This window comes from Protopterus annectens, chromosome 17.part0 (genome assembly GCF_019279795.1).
Source record: "Protopterus annectens isolate FY-2018-M chromosome 17.part0, PAN1.0, whole genome shotgun sequence".
Classification (NCBI taxonomy): Eukaryota; Metazoa; Chordata; order Ceratodontiformes; family Protopteridae; genus Protopterus; species Protopterus annectens.
In genome coordinates, this window is record NC_056751.1 from 574,237,744 (window position 1) to 574,260,503 (window position 22,760).

Sequence of the window (22,760 nt, forward strand, 5' to 3'; positions counted from 1 at the left end):
GACAATATGGAATTTTTTCTTTTAAAAAAGGTGGACTTAGCAGCTTTTTGATCATTCTGCACTCGATGTAAGAAGAAATTCTTGGTAAACAACTTGGTCTTGAGTTTTTTCCCCATTTCAACCATGCCTTCTCCTTTTCTTCTGATGTCAGAGGTGAGCTAGGGACAGCAGCAATCTTTCAGCCATCTAGTGTTAAGTGGGAACAATATGATGTTAAGTTGTCTATCTCGCCTTCATTCTTGCTGTTTGGGGATCGGAGCCAATCCTCGGCCATCTTCAATAGCTCAAGAGCTGTTCACTGGCTCGAGGCTACCCCTTATCCCATGATGCCTAGCGACAGCTACACAGACCTCATTAGCCGCTTCAGCTGCGAGGTGTCTATCTCGCCTTCATTCTTGCTGTTTGGGGATCGGAGCCAATCCTCGGCCATCTTCAATAGCTCAAGAGCTGTTCACTGGCTCGAGGCTACCCCTTATCCCATGATGCCTAGCGACAGCTACACAGACCTCGTTTGCCGCTTCAGCTGCGAGGTGTGTAATTTCTGGCTCAGGCCTGTATATTTCATTTTTTTGTGTAAAAATATTCTCTTAGACCCTTTAAACTAATAGATATTTTACTTTTCTTAGCTTTATTCTGTACGTGTTGTTGAGTACTTCATTCTTCTTAGTTTTTCTTTTATTTAGAACTCATTTAAATTAGAGAGTTCTCCCCTCTCCCCCTCTTCCTAGGATAGCCGTTTAACTTAGAGGCTTTCCTTTCCTTTTTTGCTATTGTTAAAAAAAATAAAAAAAAATAAAAAAGAGACAGAGGTTATATATTTATAGGTGTACTTGTTTAGAGTAGTACTTATTTGTCTGTCTGTGTTTCCCTTGTGGTACTTAGTTTTTTTGTAGTTGGGTCATATCTAACGAAGCTAAAGTATCTGGCTTTAAAAAGTGTGACTCATGCTGTCAGAAAATGTCTCTGACAGATGGGCACACTAGCTGTGTTTATTGTTTGGGCGCTGTTCACCTGCAGGACTCTTGTTCTATTTGCCATGCCTTTAGTCCAAGAGTCCTGCAGGAGCGTAAGAACAAATTGATCCTTAGGGGTCTGTTAAAGCCTCAGGATTCACCGGCAAAGAGTTCCCAGCCAGTGAAATCCCCAAAATCCACTAAACCATTGGCTCCACCTTCGGAGCCGACTCCTGTACAGGATTTACCGAGTATGTCGGTTCCGGCTGGCACCGACAAGACAGCCCCTCCATCGGCTCCATTGGATTTTTCAGAGCCATAAGAGGCTGAGGACCCCTTAATTAGAGTCAGTTCATTCGGCTCCTCAGTCTCCATTATTGCAAAGTGAATGTAGCCACCATTCATCACACTCCTCTCGATCCTCTAGGCTGTCGGATCATGATGTGGAGAGAGTAGTAAGTAGGTTGCTTAAATCACAGGCACTAGCAAAATTATTGTCTAGCCCTCCTCAACAGGTATCGGCTCCATCCACCTCTTTTTCTGTTCCTCCTCCGACTCCATTGAGTTCGGAGCCGGAGTTTGTTGGGGTTTGAGTAGTCGAATTGTCGGCTCCACTCACCATTTCTCCTTCGGTTCTGACTTCGGCTCCGATTACCTTGATATTTCCTTCGATCAAGGAATATGGATGCCAGGGCTCCCTCATTGGCTCCAACATCGGCCTCTGAGCTATCCCCCTCAGCACGGAGAAAGATTCCTATTTCTTCGGAACCGGATGCCGTTGAGGTCATGCGGAGTGTGCTGTCCCCCAAGACAGCTCCACTACCAGCCCCACTGGCTCCGTCCCCTATAGTGTCTGTGCCAACCTCTGCTCCTCATTCAGACCCCAAGCGTAGGGAACCGATGACCCAGGACACCCCAGTGGGTGTTTCCTCTTCTTCCGAGGCCTCCCCTGATCACTCAGAGGAGCCCCCCTTGGAAGAAGAAGTGCAAGAGGAAACACATTGACTCCCCTGAGTCTGTCACTTTTGATACAGACTTAGATGAATCAGAAGGGTCCCCGAGATCCCCCTCTGAAGATCCTTTTCGGACATCCTTGAAATGCTTTGGCAGAGGGGGAACTGGACTCCCCTAGCCCCTACCGAGGATGAGTCTGTATTCTTGGATGCTTTCGGTTCCCGACCTTCCACCTCCTGGGTTTCTCCTCCTTTCGACCCACTTATATCTGTAGTGGCTCGAAAGGCTTGGTCAGCTCCGCAGTGGAACCAACTATGAGGAGACCTGGTAAATTTATTACAGCCCCCCAGGATAAGCAATTCCTTTCTAAAGGTGTGCCCGTTGATGCCATGGTGGTAGCCGCAGCCACCAAAAAAGAGTTAGAAGAGACCTCTTCATCTATTCATCCCCCTAACAAGAAGTCTAGGACAATGGACAGGTACGGAAAGTAAATGTTTGCTTCAGCGACCTTCTCCATGAGGTCCCTGAACTATCTATGTCATTTTACTCACCTTCAAAGGGATCTCCTTAAAGAGCTTGGAGATACCCTTCAAGATCCTACAGCTGAGGGGAGTACAAGCCAAAGTAGCTTCACAGCTAGTGACTCTTTATTCTGTAATTAACTCCTCCATGAGGCTCTTTTCCTATGCAGCCGATGGAGCGAGTAGAGCCGTGGGAATGGATGTGGCCCTCAGGAGGCATGCTTGGATGCGGCTGTGTCACTTTGCGGAACCCTTTCGAGTGTTCTTCACCAATACCTCCTTTGATGGCTCCTTTCTCTTTGGGCCACAGGTGAAAGACACGTTAAGTAGATGTGAGCAAGAAGGCAAGACTCTCTCTGCCATGGGAGTCCATTTTTCCACTCCCTCTAGACCTTACCCCAAGGATCAGAAGAGTGGGAAGATGTGGTTCTGCAAATCTCAGGGAGCCTTGCCTGACACACGTGGTGATTTTTCCTCCAGAGGCAGAGGGGGAAACAACAATAATAGACGCTGCCCTAGTGGCAGAGGGGGTCCTCAAAACCAGGGCAACAGAGAATTCTTCTTTGACAAGCTCTTCCAGCATCCCTGAAGGGTTGCTCAGCTGCTCACCTGTGGAGGCAGTCGGGGGAAGACATTCGCTTGGGGGAAGATGTTCGCTGTACCCAAAAACCTGGCAAAATTTAACAAGAGACAGATGGGTACTATCCATTATATCCGGAGGTTACAAAATTCCCTTCCATCAACCCCCCCCTTACAGTCAAAAAAGGCCCTTCCAGATGTTTCACCCAATCTGAAGGAGCAAGCAGTAATAGAAGTTTCAAAACTGCTAGAAAAAAGAGCCATTCAGGAAGTCCCCACAGACCAGTATGGATCCGGAACTTACTCAAGATTCTTTTTGGTACCAAAAAAGACAGGGGATTGGAGACCGATTCTGGATCTCCGCAGACTAAACAAGTCTGTACAAAGAACAAAGTTTTGGATGGTCATGCTACAGTCCATTCTACCCTTGGGTCAGGACAATTGGATGTGCTTGATAGATCTTCAGGATGCGTACTACCCTATCAAGATGGACAGACGCTCCAGGAGATTTCTTCACTTTTGGGTGGGGGCCAGTCATTACCAGTTCAGAGCTCTACCCTTTGGTCTCACCACAGCCCCCAGGGTGTTCACCAAATATATGGCAGTGGTCACGGCTCACCTGAGACATCAAGGACTCCAGGTGTTTCCATATCTAGACGACTGGCTCCTCACTGCTACCACCAGGCATCAACTCTTACAAGCGCAGGATTATACAATCACATCTTGCACCTTTCTAGGTATTGCAATAAATTTCGAAAAATCTGCCTTGTTGCCCTATCAGGCTATCACTTACATAGCAGCAGAATTAAACACAAGGGAAATGTTCGCAAGGTTATCGTTGGAAAGAGTGTCCACAATTCGTCAACAAGTGCAAATCCTAATGCAGAGCAAAAGGATCCAAGTCAGATATGTCCTTCAAACTCTGGGCTCCATGACAGCTGCCATTCTTCTACTTCCATTAGCATGTTTCCACATGAGAATTCTTCAGTGGCTTCTTTTCATGCAGTGGTCTTTCCAGGAGCTACTCATGTCTCACATGATCCTGATTATGGAGGCATGCAAAAGGCACCTTTCTTGGTGGTCTCCCCGCTAGTGACTCAGGGCAGACCTTTCATACAGATCCTTCCGGTAGCCACAGTGACTACATACACCTCCCTGATAGGGTGGGGGGGGGCATTATCTGGGCAGGACAGTCCAAGGCACTTGGCAACCTTACGAGTACCATCTGCACATAAATGTCCTAGAAATGAGAGCCGTGCTCCTAGTGTTGCAAGCCCTTCAAGACTCTCTTCCTTCTGGGACCATTGCAATTCAAACAGACAACATGTCAGTGGTGTGGAACATCAACAAGCAGGGCAGAACCAGATCGTACCCCCTGTGTCGAGAAGCACTCAGACTGTGGCAGTGGGTGATTTCCTCCCAACGTATGGTATAACTGCATTCACAGCTAAGTGCATTTAATTTAAGTACTGGAAATGTATGCAAGTTTTTTGCTATATATGTTGCACTTTTAAGTTTTATATCATTTAACCACACTACCTATTCTCCAATAGAACTTTACTTCATTGGCCATTGTTGTACAGCGTTTCATTTCGAATACTGTTTTTACTTGTTACTGATAGCTGTACTTTAGCATTAGAAGGTACCCTTTCTTTATTGTGTTCTTCACTCAGGATAGCTGGGCTGCACCTTGGGTACTTAAAAATACCAGGTGGTAGTAACCAGGCACTTTGAAATTTGGAGGGGGGGTGCCCTGGCATTTAAATTAATTTGATTTTTTTTAACCAGTTAAGTAGACTGGTTCTGTCACCCTTTTTTAACCATATCTTAGCCTACAAGACCAAGGAGTAAATACTAGACATACACACACACATATGTATGTATGTATGAATATGTGTGTATATGTGTGTATGTGTGTGTATCTACAGTAGATATAAAAAGTTTACACACCCATATTAAAATGCCAGGTTTTTGTGATATAAAAATTGAGACCACAATAAATCATTTCAAAACTTTTCCCACCTTTAATGTGACCTATAACCTGTACAATTCAATTGAAAAACAAACAAATCTGTTAGAGGAAAAAATATAAAAAATAAAAAACTTACAATATGCTGGTTGCATAAATCTACACACCCTTAAACTAATACTTTGTTGAAGCACCTTTTGATTTAATTACAGCATTCAGTCTTGTGTAGAAGTCTATCAGCATGGCACATCTTGACTTGGCAATATTTGCCAACTCTTCCTTGCAAAACGCTTCAAATCTGTCAGATTGCTTAGTCCTCCAGGTCACCCCACATATTTTCTATTGGATTTAGGTCTGGGCTCTGGCTGGATCTTTCTAAAACTTTAATTTATATCCAAGTTTTTTTTTTGTTTTTGTTTTTTTTTTTTTTTTTGTGATTTTTATTTTTTATTTACATACAAACCAAAAAGACAGAGAAGGGAAAGTGAAATATGGATTCACAAATGAAATAAATGATCCCTAACCGGGCATAATGTTTTCATTTCCGTGCATGTTGTTCAAAAATAATGTATAATAAATCATTATTGTAGTCATTGTACATGAAAAATTAAGTAATCGTTCAACATTGCCTCCCATAGGCTCTTTTTACCTTAAGAATTGAGAATAGTAGGCTATAATATACAAAATTATGAAATGAATTTGTCCAAACTTATATGTTAGCATGCATTTAATTAATCTGAAAATGGAAAAGTCATGTTGTTGCAGGGAAGGGTTGATTTAAACCTCCAAAGTGTTCTGAGAGTAGTTTGCAATGTACGGTTTACCCATGTGAGGAAGTTATGACCAAACACCCCAGACTCAATATAAAAACAAATGCTGAGGTTACACTAGCTAGGAAATATCTGCATATCACTTTATGGATTAATCAGCTTTTATTTTTCCTACAAAGTATTACAACCTTCGAGTTAATATATCTCAAACTCTGTGGTGCAGGGAGGCACTGCCACGTCCCCGGTAAAATACTTTTAAAAGTATTTTAATACTACTGTATTTTAGTTTTCACTTTCATATCTGTTGATGATGAAAACATTAACTGGTTAAAGAAAGGACTACTGGACCATCTAGTGTGCCTGGCTGTTGAGTTGTTGCATCTGCTACAGCTACCACCCCACAGTTACCCATCCCTTACTGTTCTGTTTCACTTTTCCTGTATCACGTTAAAATATTTTGTGATTTTGCAGTGTACCACCTGTTCCAGGAGCTCATTCTGCCTGTTCACATTCCCTCTTCATGAAGAAATACCGTCTCATGTCCAAGTAAAATGGCTTCCTTCCAGTTGGTACTGCCCTATCCTTCCTTCTCTTTGTTCATGTATAGTCTTTCACAAGTTCTGGTTATGGCTTTGGTTACCTAAATCATGTCCTGTCTTTCCCTCCAAATCCCAGGTCAGTAAAGTTCCAGGCTGAATGGCTCATCCTTGCTGATGACACCATCCAGTCTTCTTACAATCACAGTGATATTCTGTCATACAGTGCGAGTGACATTCCCTTTTCATGCACTGTCTGCAGAAACGTAAAACAGCCTCAGATTTCTAACTCTGAAATCCATTCATTCTGGTATATCATATATAGTGATATAAATCACAAGAAAGCTGGTGGGACAGCAGTGATCTGCTTAAAGATTGGCTATGTAATGTACCCCCTTCATATCTGCAATTTCACTAAAACAGAAACCAGGCTGAGTATTACTAAAACCAACCAGAATAAATCACTCACCACTGACCTTATATGTGTTCTGTGATGCACAAAAACTTCAGTGGAGGGCATCCTGCTGCAGGTATCCACAAATATCTTTGGAGAGAAACCATGTTTGATGATGGTACTACAGATTGGTCTGTGTCAGACATTATTTCTCTCCATCTCTATGTAATCATTTTCACCCTAGTTCAGCATACTCAAACTGCATTCAGAACTGCCACGTAACCGGTAAAATAACATCCTAAACTTGATTCTGTCATCCAGCGATGAAATAATAGTGTGTACTGGTGTAGTGGCTGACTGTAGTGTAGATTGACATAGAGTATTCACTGTAAAGAATAATTCTAAGGTAAAGGTAGTTGGGAATGAAATGCATAATACTTTTAACAGACAGTCCTTCATTAACCCTCCTTAAATGAGTAAGCTGGTCTGTCAGTTTCCTCAGTCTACACAATAGTCTTAAGTAGTTCAACAAAACCTTGGCATTCTCATTGTGCTAGCCACTGTAAGATGCAAAAAAGTTAAGGCTAGGACTGTCCCATGCCTAACAGCAGAAATGAAGTCCCTGATAGATCAGTGGAATTTATCATGGAAAAATACCACCAAAACAAAGTGCAACAATCTTTACATATTAGGAAAAAAAAAAAAATATATATATATATATATATATATATATATATATATATATGAGGAAATCACTTACCTCAAAAGAACAAAAATAGTAATCTTTACAGTTAAATACCCATCAAATCTTCTGAAGAAATATTGCTAGTCTAATTAATCCTGCCAAAATGGTGCAGCCCTTTCCTGTTGAAAATCTCAGCTCTTGGTGTTTCTGATAAATTTACTGATTGCCATCTGTGGTTTTATTGTACATTTCAGCATCTGTTTCTATATCCTATGATGGCGCAGCCGCAGGAACATCCATGTCATTCCTTACATTTATTGGTTCATAGGTAAGTACTAGGCTAGCTGCCTTTGTGGGGAATTTTAAGCCAATTTCCCTTCCCAAAGTGAGAGCCAAAGTATGTAACTTGTCTCCATAAGGCAAGCTCATTAACAATTATACCATCCCCTTGTTCCTACTTCTCTACTATGTAAAGTGTTTTTACACTTAAGCCCTCTTCTCTTGTAATCGATAATTTGTCTTTAGAATATCATAGTCTGCAGTGGACAGAATTGCTTGTCCATGTTACGTTCGGCAGGAAAAATTATATCCCTAAATGCTGGAAAGCATCCATTTCCATCCCTTTACCTAAGGATGACACATCTATTGGACTAAGTATCTACTCATCTTCCTGTTCTCCCCTCTTTCTAAACTTTTGGGATGATGTATCCATAACAGACAAGTTTACTTGGACATCTACAACCTTCTCCCTGAACTCAGTATGGTTTCGAAAATAAATTGAAAGGGAGAAGTTATGGGAAGACATCAAGCAGTTGTTCGATCTGGAGCTCAGAGATTACCTTTTTTATCAGGGACCAGTGGTGGAATACAAGCAAAGGAAGAAAGGTTTGAGAGTATTTAAAGAAGGTTCAGCTCTGGTTGTGCTTTTAGTTGAACCAAGAACAAAGGATGTTAAAAATGGATAATTAGTAAGACTTATAAAATATATGATAATTACAAGAATCAATCAAAGAAGATCAGAAAAAACTGAAAGAGAAAGTTAAAATTGTATACTACAAAATAACATGATGAAGAAATCTGTAAGACCTGTAGGTTTGCTACTAAATCAAGAAGATTTGGGATATTCATATGGAAATGTTTACAGAGGTACTTTTTATACTCCAAGTAGATTTCAGCAAAAAAAAAAATCAAAGACCCACTGCTGGTTTTGGAGCATGTAATTTATCCCACCTGAACCTCACAGCTGCTGTGGTTCAGAAGTAGCAAGAAATCGGGATAATGCCAAGTCAGATCCACAGCTGTCCATAACAGATGCCCCCAGATTTTTCTAAAGACGTACTTAAAAAATCCTATTTATTAAACAAGATTACATGTTTCTATTGTAGTTGACCCTTTTCTCAGAAGATAAAAGCACTAGTTCTGGTTTTCAAATATTTTTTTATTGATGACCGAGTGCTAATGCCACATGAAGTGACTTTTATGAAAATTAACAAGTTACATTGTAGCCTTTTCTGGCTTACAGTGGAGAGGGGAAGCCAACAAGTGAATTGCTGGGGTGCTGTAACCAGACTTGTGTTATGGTAGGTGGAAACAGCCATCTTAATTAGAATGTTATGAATGTTACCATCCTATGGTCAAATGAAGGAAATAAAGTAAAAAAAATGTATATCTGAAATTGAACAAAAGTATAGGGGTTGTTTCAAAAGTGAGTGTATTATGAGACCCATGTCAGTTTAATGATCTTTTGTGTTCCATTAACCAGTTGGAGTAGATATGCTTCTGTTCAATCAGAAAATGGCAACGAGCACTCTACTTAAGAGAAAAGTAATGATTTTCATCTTGCCAAGTCTCTCTTCTCATGCAACCCTCCAATCCATGATGATATAATATTTATTCAGAGTAAGTAAGACTTGCCATTTAATTAACTTACAACAGCATACCACATTACATTAGTGAACTTATAACAGCATACCACACTACATTAATTCATTCACCCCTTATAAATATATTCAGCCCCCATCTCAAACTCCCCCAAATTTAACATTTGAATTTGCAGACCACTGTTTTAAATTTGTGGTTGGTGAACAAGTTGTGAAAAATATTAGGGGTGGCCCTTGACATTTACTCTTAGAGGCTAAAGAACTCTATTGGCAATTGGTTTTAAATGTGGATCATTGGCCAGGACTTAACAATGTTACCTCTGTCTCTAGTATTTTAAAACTTAAATCCTAGATAGATAGAGGTTTCTTTTAATTTTTTATATCTGTATTCTAAGCTCTCATTGTGGCTTTTTATGAGTTGATTGAATATGGCCCATATAGGAATTCTTTTTGGATAATGGGACACTATTGCTTTAAATACCAAAGATGTTTCTTTCCTTATGGATCAGGTGATTATAGTTTGTAAGAATTTTAACTGGGCATAGTTTAGAGGCATTATCTGAAGAAATTCTGTGAGTTCAACAAGAGGAAAGTGCTTATTATTTATTTTTTATTGTAATTTCTTTTGGGTTATTAAACATAGTTTTTAATTCCAAGTTTTGCCAATTGGATCTGACTGAGACAGCTAACCCTCTCTGACATGTGTCTTAGTTTTTGCTTGTTTGGTCTTGGTTTTAGTTGTGTCTCAGTAGCATAGCTACGAAAGGTCATGCTTTTTCACAGTCCTTATTTGCAGATTCGGATGTCTCCAAACTTTATCGTACAGTTGGAAACTTGACCCTGTTAATACAACAACTCTCCCAAAAGGTGGACATTATTTTTGCCTGCTTCATCAACGCCAGCAGTTTTAAATCCAGCTGAAGATGGAAATATTATCAATGCTCGTGTTCATCACTTGAGACTTGTTCTGCAGCACTAACAGATCCCATACAATTTAGTTCTTCACGTGATTCGAATAGGAATATTCCCATTTTGACAGATTGGATATCTAAAGGTACAGGGCTTTTTCCTTACATTTCATTAACGGCAGATAATATCCGCATGAGACTGCATGAGCTGGACTGTAAGCTTTTAAAGCTAAAAAAACTACAAGTTGAAAACCTTTATTTTACTGACGCTATTAGGGCTAAACAAGTACCAAAAGGCCTCCAAATGTGGAGGTACTCAAAATGGCCTTTTGAAAGACTCACCACTCCATCATGACCTGCTGGCTATGTTTGACTGCCACGGTTGTGAATACATGGATTTTCTTGTAAAATATAATGAGAAATTCATCAAGCAGCTCACAGTTGAAACACAGCAACTAGAACAACAGATCATTATGGATACTGATTATTGGATACTGATTATTACTGCTATCATTTTGAACATGCTAGGATTTTTACTAGTATCGATTCTCAGGTGGAGAAAATTAAACATCTGAAGGTTTAAAAATTACAGAGAGACCCCACTACCAACTTGGAACATTTGGCTTACCCAGACCCACCACCTTCTCAAGCTTGGGGGTGGAAAACACTTTCATCTAATCCACATAATATAGACAGTGACATAGTGGAGGGACAAGACTATGATTATGTTCCACATAATGTCTTAACCACTAATGACAATACAGAATTTAGCTATCAATCTAACATGTTGGATTTTTCATTTCCCAGCCGGTCAGAAAGATTAAGGAAAAAAAAGCAACACAATCAAGTATTGGAAAAAGCAGGGGGGGGGGGGCAAACCTCCACCAGAACCAATCAACGGACAGAATAAAACACCCCCCTCAGACAGCACCAATGAAAGAACTCCAACCAGATACACCCTTCCCGAGCGTAGTTCCTTCTACTTTCCACAACAATGGTATGAATACAGTTAAAGACACTTCCCGATGTGAAATTATTACAAATAATAACAGGGACTTTAACATCTTTAATTTTAGTTAATTTGTCTTCGATGATACATCTATTCAACTGTTAGCAAAAGGATTGATTTTTATTCCTTTACAGCATGCTAATATAGCTTATCCTTTAATTGACGTAACGTGCTTTGTTAGAAAGTTGAATTTTGAATTACTTTTTAATGAACTACCTCCAGTTTCAGATGTTTTATGCATCTTGAGCACTTTTAATCCCCCGTTAAACCCTATGTCATTACTATTTTATCGGATTTGTGAATTGGAAGATGTATGAGAAAAGGCACAATGGAAATAATAATCTGTCTTTGACTGTACGTTCTAAATTGGAGGACATAAAAAATTCAGGGCTGAGATTTATGAGGGCCGATAAAGGAGGGGGTTTGTTGGTGATGACTCCAAGTGAATATTTGGATCGGATGAACTGGATGCTAGTGGATAGTGTGTATCAAAGCATTTCCTTGAATGAAGTTAACCAAGCATATAAAAGGCTCAGGAATGAAATCAATGACTTGTTTATAGAGGGAAGTATTTCCTTTGAAGAGTATAATTATTTGAATGTTCCCTGTCCTACCATTCCAACTTTGTTTGGAATCCCAAAAATCCACAAGGATATTAATAATCCACCTATGAGACCTATAGTGAATAGTAGGGGATCCATAAGGCAAGCTTGTGCCAAATTTGTGGATTATAAACTCAAGGACATTCTAAAGACAGAGACTCACATTTGGAAAGATTCATGGGACTTTTTAGAAAAAAGATAATGATATTGAATTTCACAGTAATGACATCTTAGTAACGATTGATGTTAAAGACTTGTATACCATTATTCCCCATGATGTGGGATTAGTACAGTTTAGGGGATTTTTGGAAAATAAGCAGTTGAACTCAGATGTTAAGGTTCTGGAAACATTGCGTAGATTGGTCTTGGTTAACAATTACATCTTATTCAATGGGAAATATTACCACTAAATCAGAGGTGTTGCTATGGGGGCAAATTGTGGGTCCATTTATGCCCATATTTTGATGGCTAAATGGGAAAAGAATGTTGTTTTGGGGGCCCCCTTTGTGCATCTCATACGTTACTATACTAAGTACCTAGATGACTTATTCCTAGTGTGGGCAGGGTCATCAGATGATTTACAGGATTTTCTAAATCGTATCAATCAAAGTACAATTTTTTTTTAACTTCACTTCTCACACGGGTCAGGAAAAGATCCCGTATTTGGATGTTTTACTTGTCAAAGATACGTCTAAAAGTTACTTTTCTAAAATTCACAAAACAATCCCTTAGTCTAATTCCCTTTTACATTTTTCAAGTGGGCATCCCTTGACCCAAAAGAAATCTGTGGTTAAGGGACAATTCGTAAGGGCTGCGAGGCTGATGACCTACAACCACGATTTATTAGAAGAATGCTCACTTCTTGAGTCAATGTTTATTAAGAGGGGCTATCCGAATGTATTGGTAAAAGAATTAAAAAATTAGGTTATCATGAAAAGAAATGAAAAGGTTTACATCCCATTACTGGTTAGTACCAAATAATGGAAAATCCCCCTTGCTACGGAAAAATGCTATGGATGGTGGAATATATTCGTGTATGTTTTTACTAATTACAATCTGGATAGTGATGTTGGGTGCATTTTGTACAAAAATTATCTTTTATTACAAAAAAAGTTTGGACTTTAATCATCTGGTGTCAGAGAAGCCGAAAATAGCTTTCCAGAATTATAGCAATTTGAAAAATATTTTAGAAGGGATATCTTACAGAAAGGGAAAGGATAATGTGATTAAACAGATGAACAAGTGTGGCTGATGAAAATATTGTAAATGGATTTTTACTGGTGGTTCGATTCTCAGCTAGAGCATCTTCTGCGTAGAGACATGCGTGAATGGGCGTACCTTTGTTGAAAGGTTGTGCGTCAGGGCTGGTAACTCGGCACGTAAAAATCAACTACCAATCATTAGCGGACCAGAGTTCCGCTGTGGTGACCCCTAACTGGGAAAAGCCGAAAGACACAACAACAACAACTCTTTTAAGATAAAATGAAGAACTTGTACAATAAAAGGAAAATGTGATTGCCATATTAGTAGAATTGTTTATGCTGCAGTTTGCCAAAGTTGCTGCTGTTTTTATATTATTGAATTTGCAGACCGCTCTTTTAAATTTGTGGTTGCTGAACAAGTTGTGAAAAATCTTAGGGGTAGCCCTTGGCATTTATTCTTAGAAGTTAAAGAACTCTATTGGAAGTTGGTTTTAAATGCGGATCACTGGCCAGGACTTAAAGTTTCTAGTATTTTAAAACTTAAATATATTCATAGATAGAAATTTCTTTTAATTCTTTCCATCTGTTTTCTGAGCTCTTACTGTGGCTTTTTATGAGTTGGCTGAATATGGCCCATCTAGGGATTCTTTTCGGATAATGGGACACTGTTACTTTAAATCCTCCGGATGTTTCTTTCCTAATGGATCAAGTAATTATAGTTTGTAAGTATTTTAACTGGGTATTGTTAAGAGGCATTATTTAAAGAAGTTTTGTGAGTTCAGCAAGATGAAAGCTCTTATTCTTTATTATTTTTTATTGTAATTTCTTTTGGGTTGTTAAACATAGTTTTTAATTCCAAGTTCTGGTAATTGGATTTGACTGAGACAACTAACCCTGTCTGACGTGCGTCTTAGTTTTTGACATGACTATGCATCCAGAAGGGAGGGAGGGAAGAGAAACAGGGGGTAAGCCTTAACAAGTAGAAACAAAATATGGCAAATGGTAGATAGCACCTCCACTCCCACCACCACAAATGCCTTTAGGTTCAATGGTTTCACATTGGCCCTAGTTGTAATTTCAGTATAGTCTGAGGGTAGAATTGGAGCAACCGATAGACCCAGTGATGGACATTGGGTACTGGGGATGGCTGTGAGGATGAAGCAGGGGTGAAATAGCAAAAAAAAAAAAAAATTCAACTGATGCAGGAAACTTCCCAAAGCCAAGCCAGAAGTGTTCCTTATAATTGTAGTTATGTCTGGCTCCAATTTGAGGCCTGGTTTCTGACGTATTCCCCTGATCCTGCCAGATTTACTAGCAAGAATCTTACAGGTTGTTATGGCTGCAATGGAGCCTACCACTCAGTGCAGCTGTGCCTGCAAGTGGAAATAGTTCTTAATTTAGGCAGAGCAGCCCCATATAATTCTCTACTTGGTTACCTTGCAGGTGGTCCACACATACCTCAAATATTTTATGATTTTTACTTTGTTACCCTTGCATATTATGGCATTCTAGTGGACAGGATTGTGACATATTAATGGCTGGTCATGCCGTTCCTTTAAGGAGTACTTCACGTCCATCCTCCTTTTTCAGAAGCTAACCCATACTGTCCATAGTATCTCAACTTTCATGTTTTACAGGCTTGCCTGTCCACCATTTGAACAGGTTAGCTCAGTATTATTGAAGTGTAATTACTAGAAAATATTTTCACTGATGGTCATCACATCTGCACATACCTTACAGATTTATGATCTTCTATATAGGGAATCCTATCCAGTCCTTCACCAAGATAAGATTCACCCATGGACTTTACCCTCATTTACTTCAAATGTGGTTTCAGAGTCATTCTTGAACCCATGCAGTCATTTTCTGGTTTTCTTAGTGGGGGTAGAAGCCAGGGGAGAAGAAGCCCTTTATAGGCTGGACATGCAGTGGCAGCTTAGGTGTTATTTAAGGCTAGTTAGTGAATTTAGGAAGACAGGCCAATTGTTCATCTCACTGGCACCAAAGAGAAAAGGGCTTATAGTAGGCAGACAAACATTTTTGAAACGGACAGCCGTTTTCATCGTTTTCCAATCAGGCTAGTTGTCACTCACTGGGAAATGCTCCAGTCAAAACCCACTCAACCAGAGGGCATTTGCTTGCTTTAAATATATATCCATTGCAAACATTTATGCCATGGCCACTCTGTCTTCAGTCCACCCTTTCACCAAATATTTTTGTCTTCACCACAGTTTAACAATTTTGGGTTCACATTCAGGATGTCATTGCTTGTGCACCCAGCTTTCAGAGCTCGCTATTAGTGCAAGTCCTTTTGGTCATTCTACCCTGGTGCACCTGCTTAAAATGCATTGTAACTAAGGACCCATCAAGGAGGGGGGTCCTTGATGTTAGGTTCTAACCATGCTGTTTGCTGTATGAGAGAATTTTCCTAGATCAGTTGTGTGTTCTGTACTGTAGTGGTTATCATACCTCTCAGAACAAGAAATCTGGACAAAGCCACAAGCAACAGGGGGACAAAGCCCCCAAAATAGGGGCACTTTTTAAACACTGCTCTTGCAAACATGGAAAGTTGATAGAATAATAGGTGTTGTATTATATCAAGTCTGAAAATCAGATGTCATTATTTTTTTACTTCACCCCTCAGTGATTTGCTAGTGATGTGCCAGAAAACTACAATTTTATGAGAAACGGACCAAAAATATGAGTAAAAAATCTGGACATTTGAGAGCTATGGTGGTTATCATGTCTGATTCACACACAGAAGGTCTTGGATTTATTCCCCAGTGAATTAGTCATGTATTTTGGCACAGCAGTTTAAGTCTATGTGCTGCTAGATCTAGACCCCTCCAACAGTCCTGAGTGTGCTCCCCTCAGCCTCCTTTATCACTAGGTTTACCAGTGCAGCATTGCTCGATTTGTGAGGGGAGCAGAATTAAGTGTTTGAAAAAGGATGTGTGAACTTTTAAATGTGTCTTTTTAAAGGTATGTATGTCTAAGCATCGTATGGTCCTTGTGGTCACTTACCTAGTATTGCTCCTGTGTTCCTGTACCTCCAGTATCTCACCTTTGTGGATGAGCATCTCCTCCTTCATTCTCAGCTTTTGGATGACCCTGAGCAAGTATTATCATGTTATGTTACTTGCTTGACACAACAAGTGTCCAGCTTTCATTGTCATTTCTTGACTTGCTAGTGGCATGAGTGCTTCTACATTTTATGGATCCAAAAAGTAATTACAGGCTTAAGTTTCTTAAATCAGTGATATTAGGAATTATGAGCAGTATTCTGTCTTTTTTGTATGTAATAAGTTAGTTGTTTCTATGAGGAGTTACCATTTGTACTGGATTTTACTAGCAAGCTTGCTCATGGGCCAGCTGGAACATACAAGGCAGCTGTCTTGTTAGCCTTCTTCATGGAAGGTTCAGCAAGTGAGGTTTATGAGGCAAAGGTCTCATATTCTCTACATATTTACATTACACCTAATGATACTGCCAGTCCAAAGCTGGGGGTGGGGAGGAGGGTTAGTTGTTTGACATATTATTATTTCATTTTTAGGTTGTAGTATATCTCATGCCTGTCAAAGGCTCACTTGTAATCATTCTGTTAAACTAATTATCACACAATCATTACAGGTCCATTGGCATAGAGAAATTCCTGACTACAACTCAGGTGATCTGAGTTTGACTGGCTTGGGCACCTATTGGAGTTGAAAGAGGAAGGAGAAAAATGACAAGGATTAGCCTGCTTACTTGTCTTCAAGGTGAGGGTAGAGGGTGAAAGTGTGTATCCCAAGCAGTTGTCTATGACTAGATCCCTGGTGGAGACCTGAGATTGCATGGGGGTGCAGTCTACAAAGAGGCAGGATAAACTGATTACCTCACACATGGATCCATGGATGTAAATCATAAGTCCATTGCATGCAACCCTTTGGATGCGAACGGGTATGCATCAGGGTGGATAGAGTTTAATGGAAAACCTTGCTCTCCCAGAACATTGATGACAGCTCCCACTCCTTGATTTGATTCTTGCCTTAGAGAATGACTGACTCTCATGACTGTTGTGCAGGGGAATGAACAGGTTCATGGGAAAGTCAGAAGGGCAAGACTTGATACTTATTATGGGAGACGGGGACAAAATATTGCAGAAACACATTTTAATATAGAAGCATTAACTGTCAACTCTGAAATCTGTTTATCATTTAATGGACTTAACAAGAAGAAACATAATTTACTGAAATTCCATCCTTTATCTTTTTCAGACAGAGCTACATCAGCACGCACACCATCTGCCATGAAATGTGCGTCCTTTAGGTATGTTTCAGGGTGGAGAACCCAGTTTTTTATAGTATAATAATTTTTGAATGCATTCATTTTTATGACTTTTCTTTTAGTGCAAGTATTTCTAAGTATCATAGGCAAACAGTAAAACAGTGAGTGGTTATAACACCCAAGAAATATTGTCACAGCTTGTTATCTTCCTGGCTAATTATATGCAGACTACAGAATTTTTTATCTTTATGTTTACCAGCATCTGCAGTTGCATTTCTAAACCAAATTTATCTGATATGTGCTGGTGAAAAAGAGTGCTACATTTAGTTAAGAATGTTTCCTTTTATCACCAAAGCACCAAATCATTTGTCTCTTCCTTACACCACTGACTCAATACCATCTCAAATCAACTCGTACTTTATAGAGAAAATACTATCCCTGATTAACAATAGTAATAACAGTAAGAATTCACCTCACTCCCCATCTTGCCCTAAACAGTCAGTCATTCTCCTTCTGCCTAATCTCAGCCTTTGCTAAAAGAAAACTTGTATTGAAACTGCTGACTAGCTTGCAACAGAATACCTAAAACTAGCAGCAGATAATACATTGATCCATATCTGAGAGATATGTCATATCCATCCAGAAAAAATCCTGTGTAATGCCACTCTACAATTGTGGCACATCAACAGAGTTTTCCAAAAACACGCCTAGTGTATCCTATCCCATCTGTCTAAAATACTGCAAACATGCATCTACTCACAACTTATCAATGGCATTAACTCAAACAATCTGCTCTCCAAAACATAGCATGGTTTTAGTCCTCACTGTAGTCCTACCACTGCTCTCTTCAACTACTAATATCATAAACCAACACAGGAAATTGCAACAGCCTAGTATCTTTACTATTCTTGGATTTCTCAAAGCATGTTATACTATCCCATCAATGTCTTCTTACAGAAGTTTCTTCCTAAAGCCTCACCCACACCTCCCCCACCCCCATGTTTCCATAGCTATCGGACAGACAGGCAGCAAACACTTCAGAACATCACCCAAAATTCTTTCGCTGCTATTGAAACTTGGCTAAAAGATACAAATCTACTTTTAAGTCCTAAAAAATACCAAAATGAAAGAAAATCTCTTGAAATGACCTCATCCAGCAACACACAAATTGAAACTGTACCACAAGCAAAACTTGTGTGTATCTTGACTGACAATAACCTAAAATTTCACCCACACATGTTGCAAGCCATTAAAACACATTCCAAAAACTTGACTTGTGCTATATAGAGCCAAACATTACCTGACAGATGATGGAACACAAACATTAGCATCTACCTACCTTCTTCCATCCTTACTATATGCCTCATTTATTCTTAATAACCTGAATACTACATTTAAGGCTAATCTCTCTGCCTGCTACAAAAAAAGTAGCCAACCTTGCTGACAACCTTGCATATAGGGCTCATCACTGCAGAGCCCTGAAACTACAAAACTGGCTTGAGCTACCCAACTTTTTAACATACCAACAACTTGTTACTGCACACAGTGTTATACATGCACCAGACAAATGTCCAGCACTAAAAGATACCCTGAAGCATTACTTTCCTGGTAGACACCTTTGCTCACCAATTAGCTCTTACTAATCACTAGAAAGTCTAATAATAACTAAGGAGATGACTCACTATACTCCCTTTGTAATCTAAACATGGGGACACTATCTGAACATACATAAAACAGACCATGAAATTTTCCTTCTTCAAGCCCTTTCCAAAACACCACCTAGACCACACATGGTCATGCAGATGTTCCTCGTCTGTGTAACTACATTTTCCTTTGTTAACTTACATCCCTGTGCCTTAATAACCTCTGTCCCCTTCTACACAAGAATTATTTCTACCACTCCTCCTCAATTTATTTTCTAACTTAATCCGCAGTTTACACTTCAGTTTCTTTCTGACCTTCTCTCTCTATCAATTTCCCTCAAATACTCTCCACCACTTTTTTATAGCCAAGTTCTGTGTCGGCAAATACCTAATATTCTTACCCCCACTGTAATTGACCCATTAGCTCTACAATGCCTCTCTCACAAAAATGGGCTGTGGGGTCAAACTTTCCTGGTCAACAAAAACAAAAAGATAAATAAATAGTGACACTGCAAAGATGTGGTACCATGTTAATGTTCTCAAAAATTCCATTATTGCAATTCCAACATTAAAGCAATGAAATATGTAAAAATAAATCTTCTTTAGCCACACATACCTTGCAGAGAGCTATGTGCCTAAACTCATAACTACTTCTTACCTTTGACTTGCCATAGTTCGAGTGTAGGAATAATCACCACCAACATACCAAATTCTGTCTCAGAATTTCATGTTTCAGAATTCCAAGCACTGAGCAAAAGTAAGATTCCCACACTCCACAAGACCTGCTGTGACCCTGACATCTTTGCTGCAGTTACCTTCATTATACTGTTGTGTATTTGGACTGGTTGTATAGCAGGGTATTTCAGGAGTAGTGTCGCTTTCACAGAGAGGATATTCAGTGTTGCATAGTCATATATTTGTGTGTGGTCAGTTCCTCCTTTCCACAATGACTGCATCATGATGATTTGCTCTTTGCAAAACACAGTGTTAAGGATAGTATTATGTATTGTATTCTACATTCAAGAAAAACAATATCTGGCATACAAATGCTGTGACCTTGTACTGTCTGATTGATCTCAGAGACCAGAACAGAATGTCCTGCCATTAAGCATAGATCACCAGAGTGATATGAATTAAGTACAGCATTCCAAAATGGTAGTTTAGTGATAAAAAGTCAATTAAAAACAATCATAAAAACACTTTGGGAGGAGTGGACATGGCTGGAATTGATTTGGAATATTTTATTATAAAAATTACTTTTTGTCAGGTTTTGTTGGACTGTTATTTTTAATAGGAATGTCTGATACAGACAGTAGTTACATCTACCAACAGTGGTACTTCCTGATCTCTTGTAGTTCAGTGCTTTTTCTGAAAGGGTTGCTTGTTAGGTTACTGTGTATTCAGTTGCCCCGACTACATTTTCAATTACTATAGGTTGTCTTGACTGATCATGTAAAGAATACTATACTAGAAAAACAACAGTGCTGAAGGTATTGCTGCCTGAACAGCAGTCACCTTTCATGCAGAAAGATGAGAAAGTGGTCACTTCTATAACCATAGCAAGTGCAATGCTAGAGCTAACCCAGTCAACAAAAATAAAATAACAATAACAATAATAATGCAGTCATGTTGAACTGCATTGGCATCACATACTAACAGTGTAATGTGACAACCCAAGGTTTTATATCCAGGATGTTAAGGTGCAAATACAACATAGGACTAGGGATGTGCACAGTCAATTTCCAGTTCTGCACTCTAATCATGTTTTAAAGATTATTCTTAAGTTCTGTAATACTTAATTGTGGAGTTATTCCTTATGGTTCTTCAGATTCATATTTTATTTTTATTTTATTTCATTTGACATTTGTTAACCGAGAAAGTTCGACTGGACACAGGTCCATTTTCAAGCGGCGGCCCGGGGAGAAAAGCTCCAATTACATAAATTGACAAGTTCACAAAGATAGATATTTACATTCAGGAAGTTAATGTTGTAACACTGACAGCATATTACATAATTTAAAGGTAAATATGAACAACTTAGCGAAGACATTACATGATACATTCAGAACATGACATGTTATATATAGAATCCAGTCAACGGTTAGAAGATAAAATAGTTGGTAGTACTGTCCTATCCTGACAGTCCAATGCGTTACATTTCTCAAGCATTACACAAAGTAACTGTGAGTAGCTAAAGGGATGACATTACATAGTACATTTAGAATATGACAAATTATACATAGAATTAAGTTAGTAGTTGGTGGAATAATAGATAAAGTAGCTGGTGATGCCTGCTCATAGTTTTAATGGACAGGATATCACAGCACAGTATTGGAGAGTATACAGTTTGGAGACATGATAGCTGGAGCTGTGTTTTTGCAGACGAGGATATGCTCCTGGTGTCAAGTGACCATGCTTCCCGGAATGTACTGGAATGGCTCACTGCTGGAGTGAGAATCAGCACTTCTGAATCAGAGGTCACAGTTCTCTCCCTGAAAACAATTTATAGCACTTTGCTTGTGAGAATAGCAGCTGTTTCAGTTGGAAGAGGTCAATTATCTTGGGGTCTTGTTCATGACTGAGTGTCTTTTGGCAGTTGATCAGAGGATGAGTACAGCTAAGGTAAGTCTGCATATGTTGTACTGGACTCTGGTGATAAAGAAGGAGCCAAGTCTTTGGACAAAGCTCTCAATTTACCAGTCATTCTGTGCCTCCACCTTTACCTATAATCCTGATCTTTGGTTAGCGACTGAAATGATGAGATCATAGATACAAGTGGATAGCCATCTGGCTCACTAATGGGACCTAGGAAGTCAAAACAAGTGACACCACCTCCAGCATGAGGTCAGTCACTAACAGAGTCCCCCAGGGATAGGTACTGGGCCTGGTCCTTCTTGATATCTATTTCTCTGAAATGAAGCAAATGCTGAAGATCTATGGCTAGGTTTGCAGATGATTGCAGGCTAGGAGTTATCACTGACTCCCCTTTAGACACTAGCAGTCTTAAAGAAGCCCCATCTCTGACTAAAAAAAATGGTGCCAAAACTATGGTCTTAAACTCAGTGCTAAGAAATGCATAATTGTACCCTTTGGAAAGTCATCTGTAGTGGCTAATTGCCATGTTGATAAAATGCTACTCGGAGTCGAACCAGTGGGCAGGGATATGGGTACACATGTAGACAGTAACATTACTTTTGACCACCATGTGGCCACAGTGGTGAGGAAATCCTTCTATGCTGTGCAACTTATAAGTAAGGGCATGACATCTAGGTCCAAAGAGGTTGTTATTCCACTGTACTCTGCCCTTATCAGACTAATCATAGAGTACAATGATCCCTTCAGAATGTACCTGACCAGGCATATGCAGCAACTATAGCAACTTCACAGGTTCCTTGCAAAAAGAATGTAAGGCACAACAAACCTGTCTTACGCAGAGTACCTTAAAGCCCTTTCCCTCTACTCAGTCTCCTGTAGATCACTGAGGGGTGATCTATGCCTGGCTTATAAGGCATCCACAAAACCCATACTTATGAATTTCCTGAAAATTGGTAAGTCAAACAGTACCAGAAATACAAGAACATGCTGGAGAGACAGATGTCTGTCCCAGAGATTGCTCGTCATATGGAACAGAGTTCCCATCCATGTGAGGCTGAACATAGACCAGTGGATGGGGATTAGGAAATTCACACCGAGCCTGGCACTCATGTCTCTTATGGACACAGCTTATAAATGCCTGTCCTTCAGTGTTTTTTTTGGATACAGGCTGTCATTATTCTTTCAGGAAAACTTGGCTAGGATTAGAAAGGCCCCCTTAAGTAGTTAGTCTAATAACAATCTAGGAACCTGTGGCAGAAATGTGGTTCCTTCGTAGGGCTGCTGACCTTATTGT

The 22,760-nt window shown here is 39.5% G+C and overlaps 1 protein-coding gene across 1 annotated transcript in view; it reads left to right on the forward strand.

The window, feature by feature from the left end:
• The window catches only part of LOC122791460, a 429,024-nt gene that overhangs the window by 59,272 nt on the left and 346,992 nt on the right, over positions 1-22,760 (forward strand). Inside the window, exon 5 of the mRNA XM_044059205.1 lies at positions 17,219-17,270. Within this exon, the coding sequence (XP_043915140.1) occupies positions 17,219-17,270 (52 nt within the window). The remainder of the gene's footprint in view (positions 1-17,218; positions 17,271-22,760) is intronic.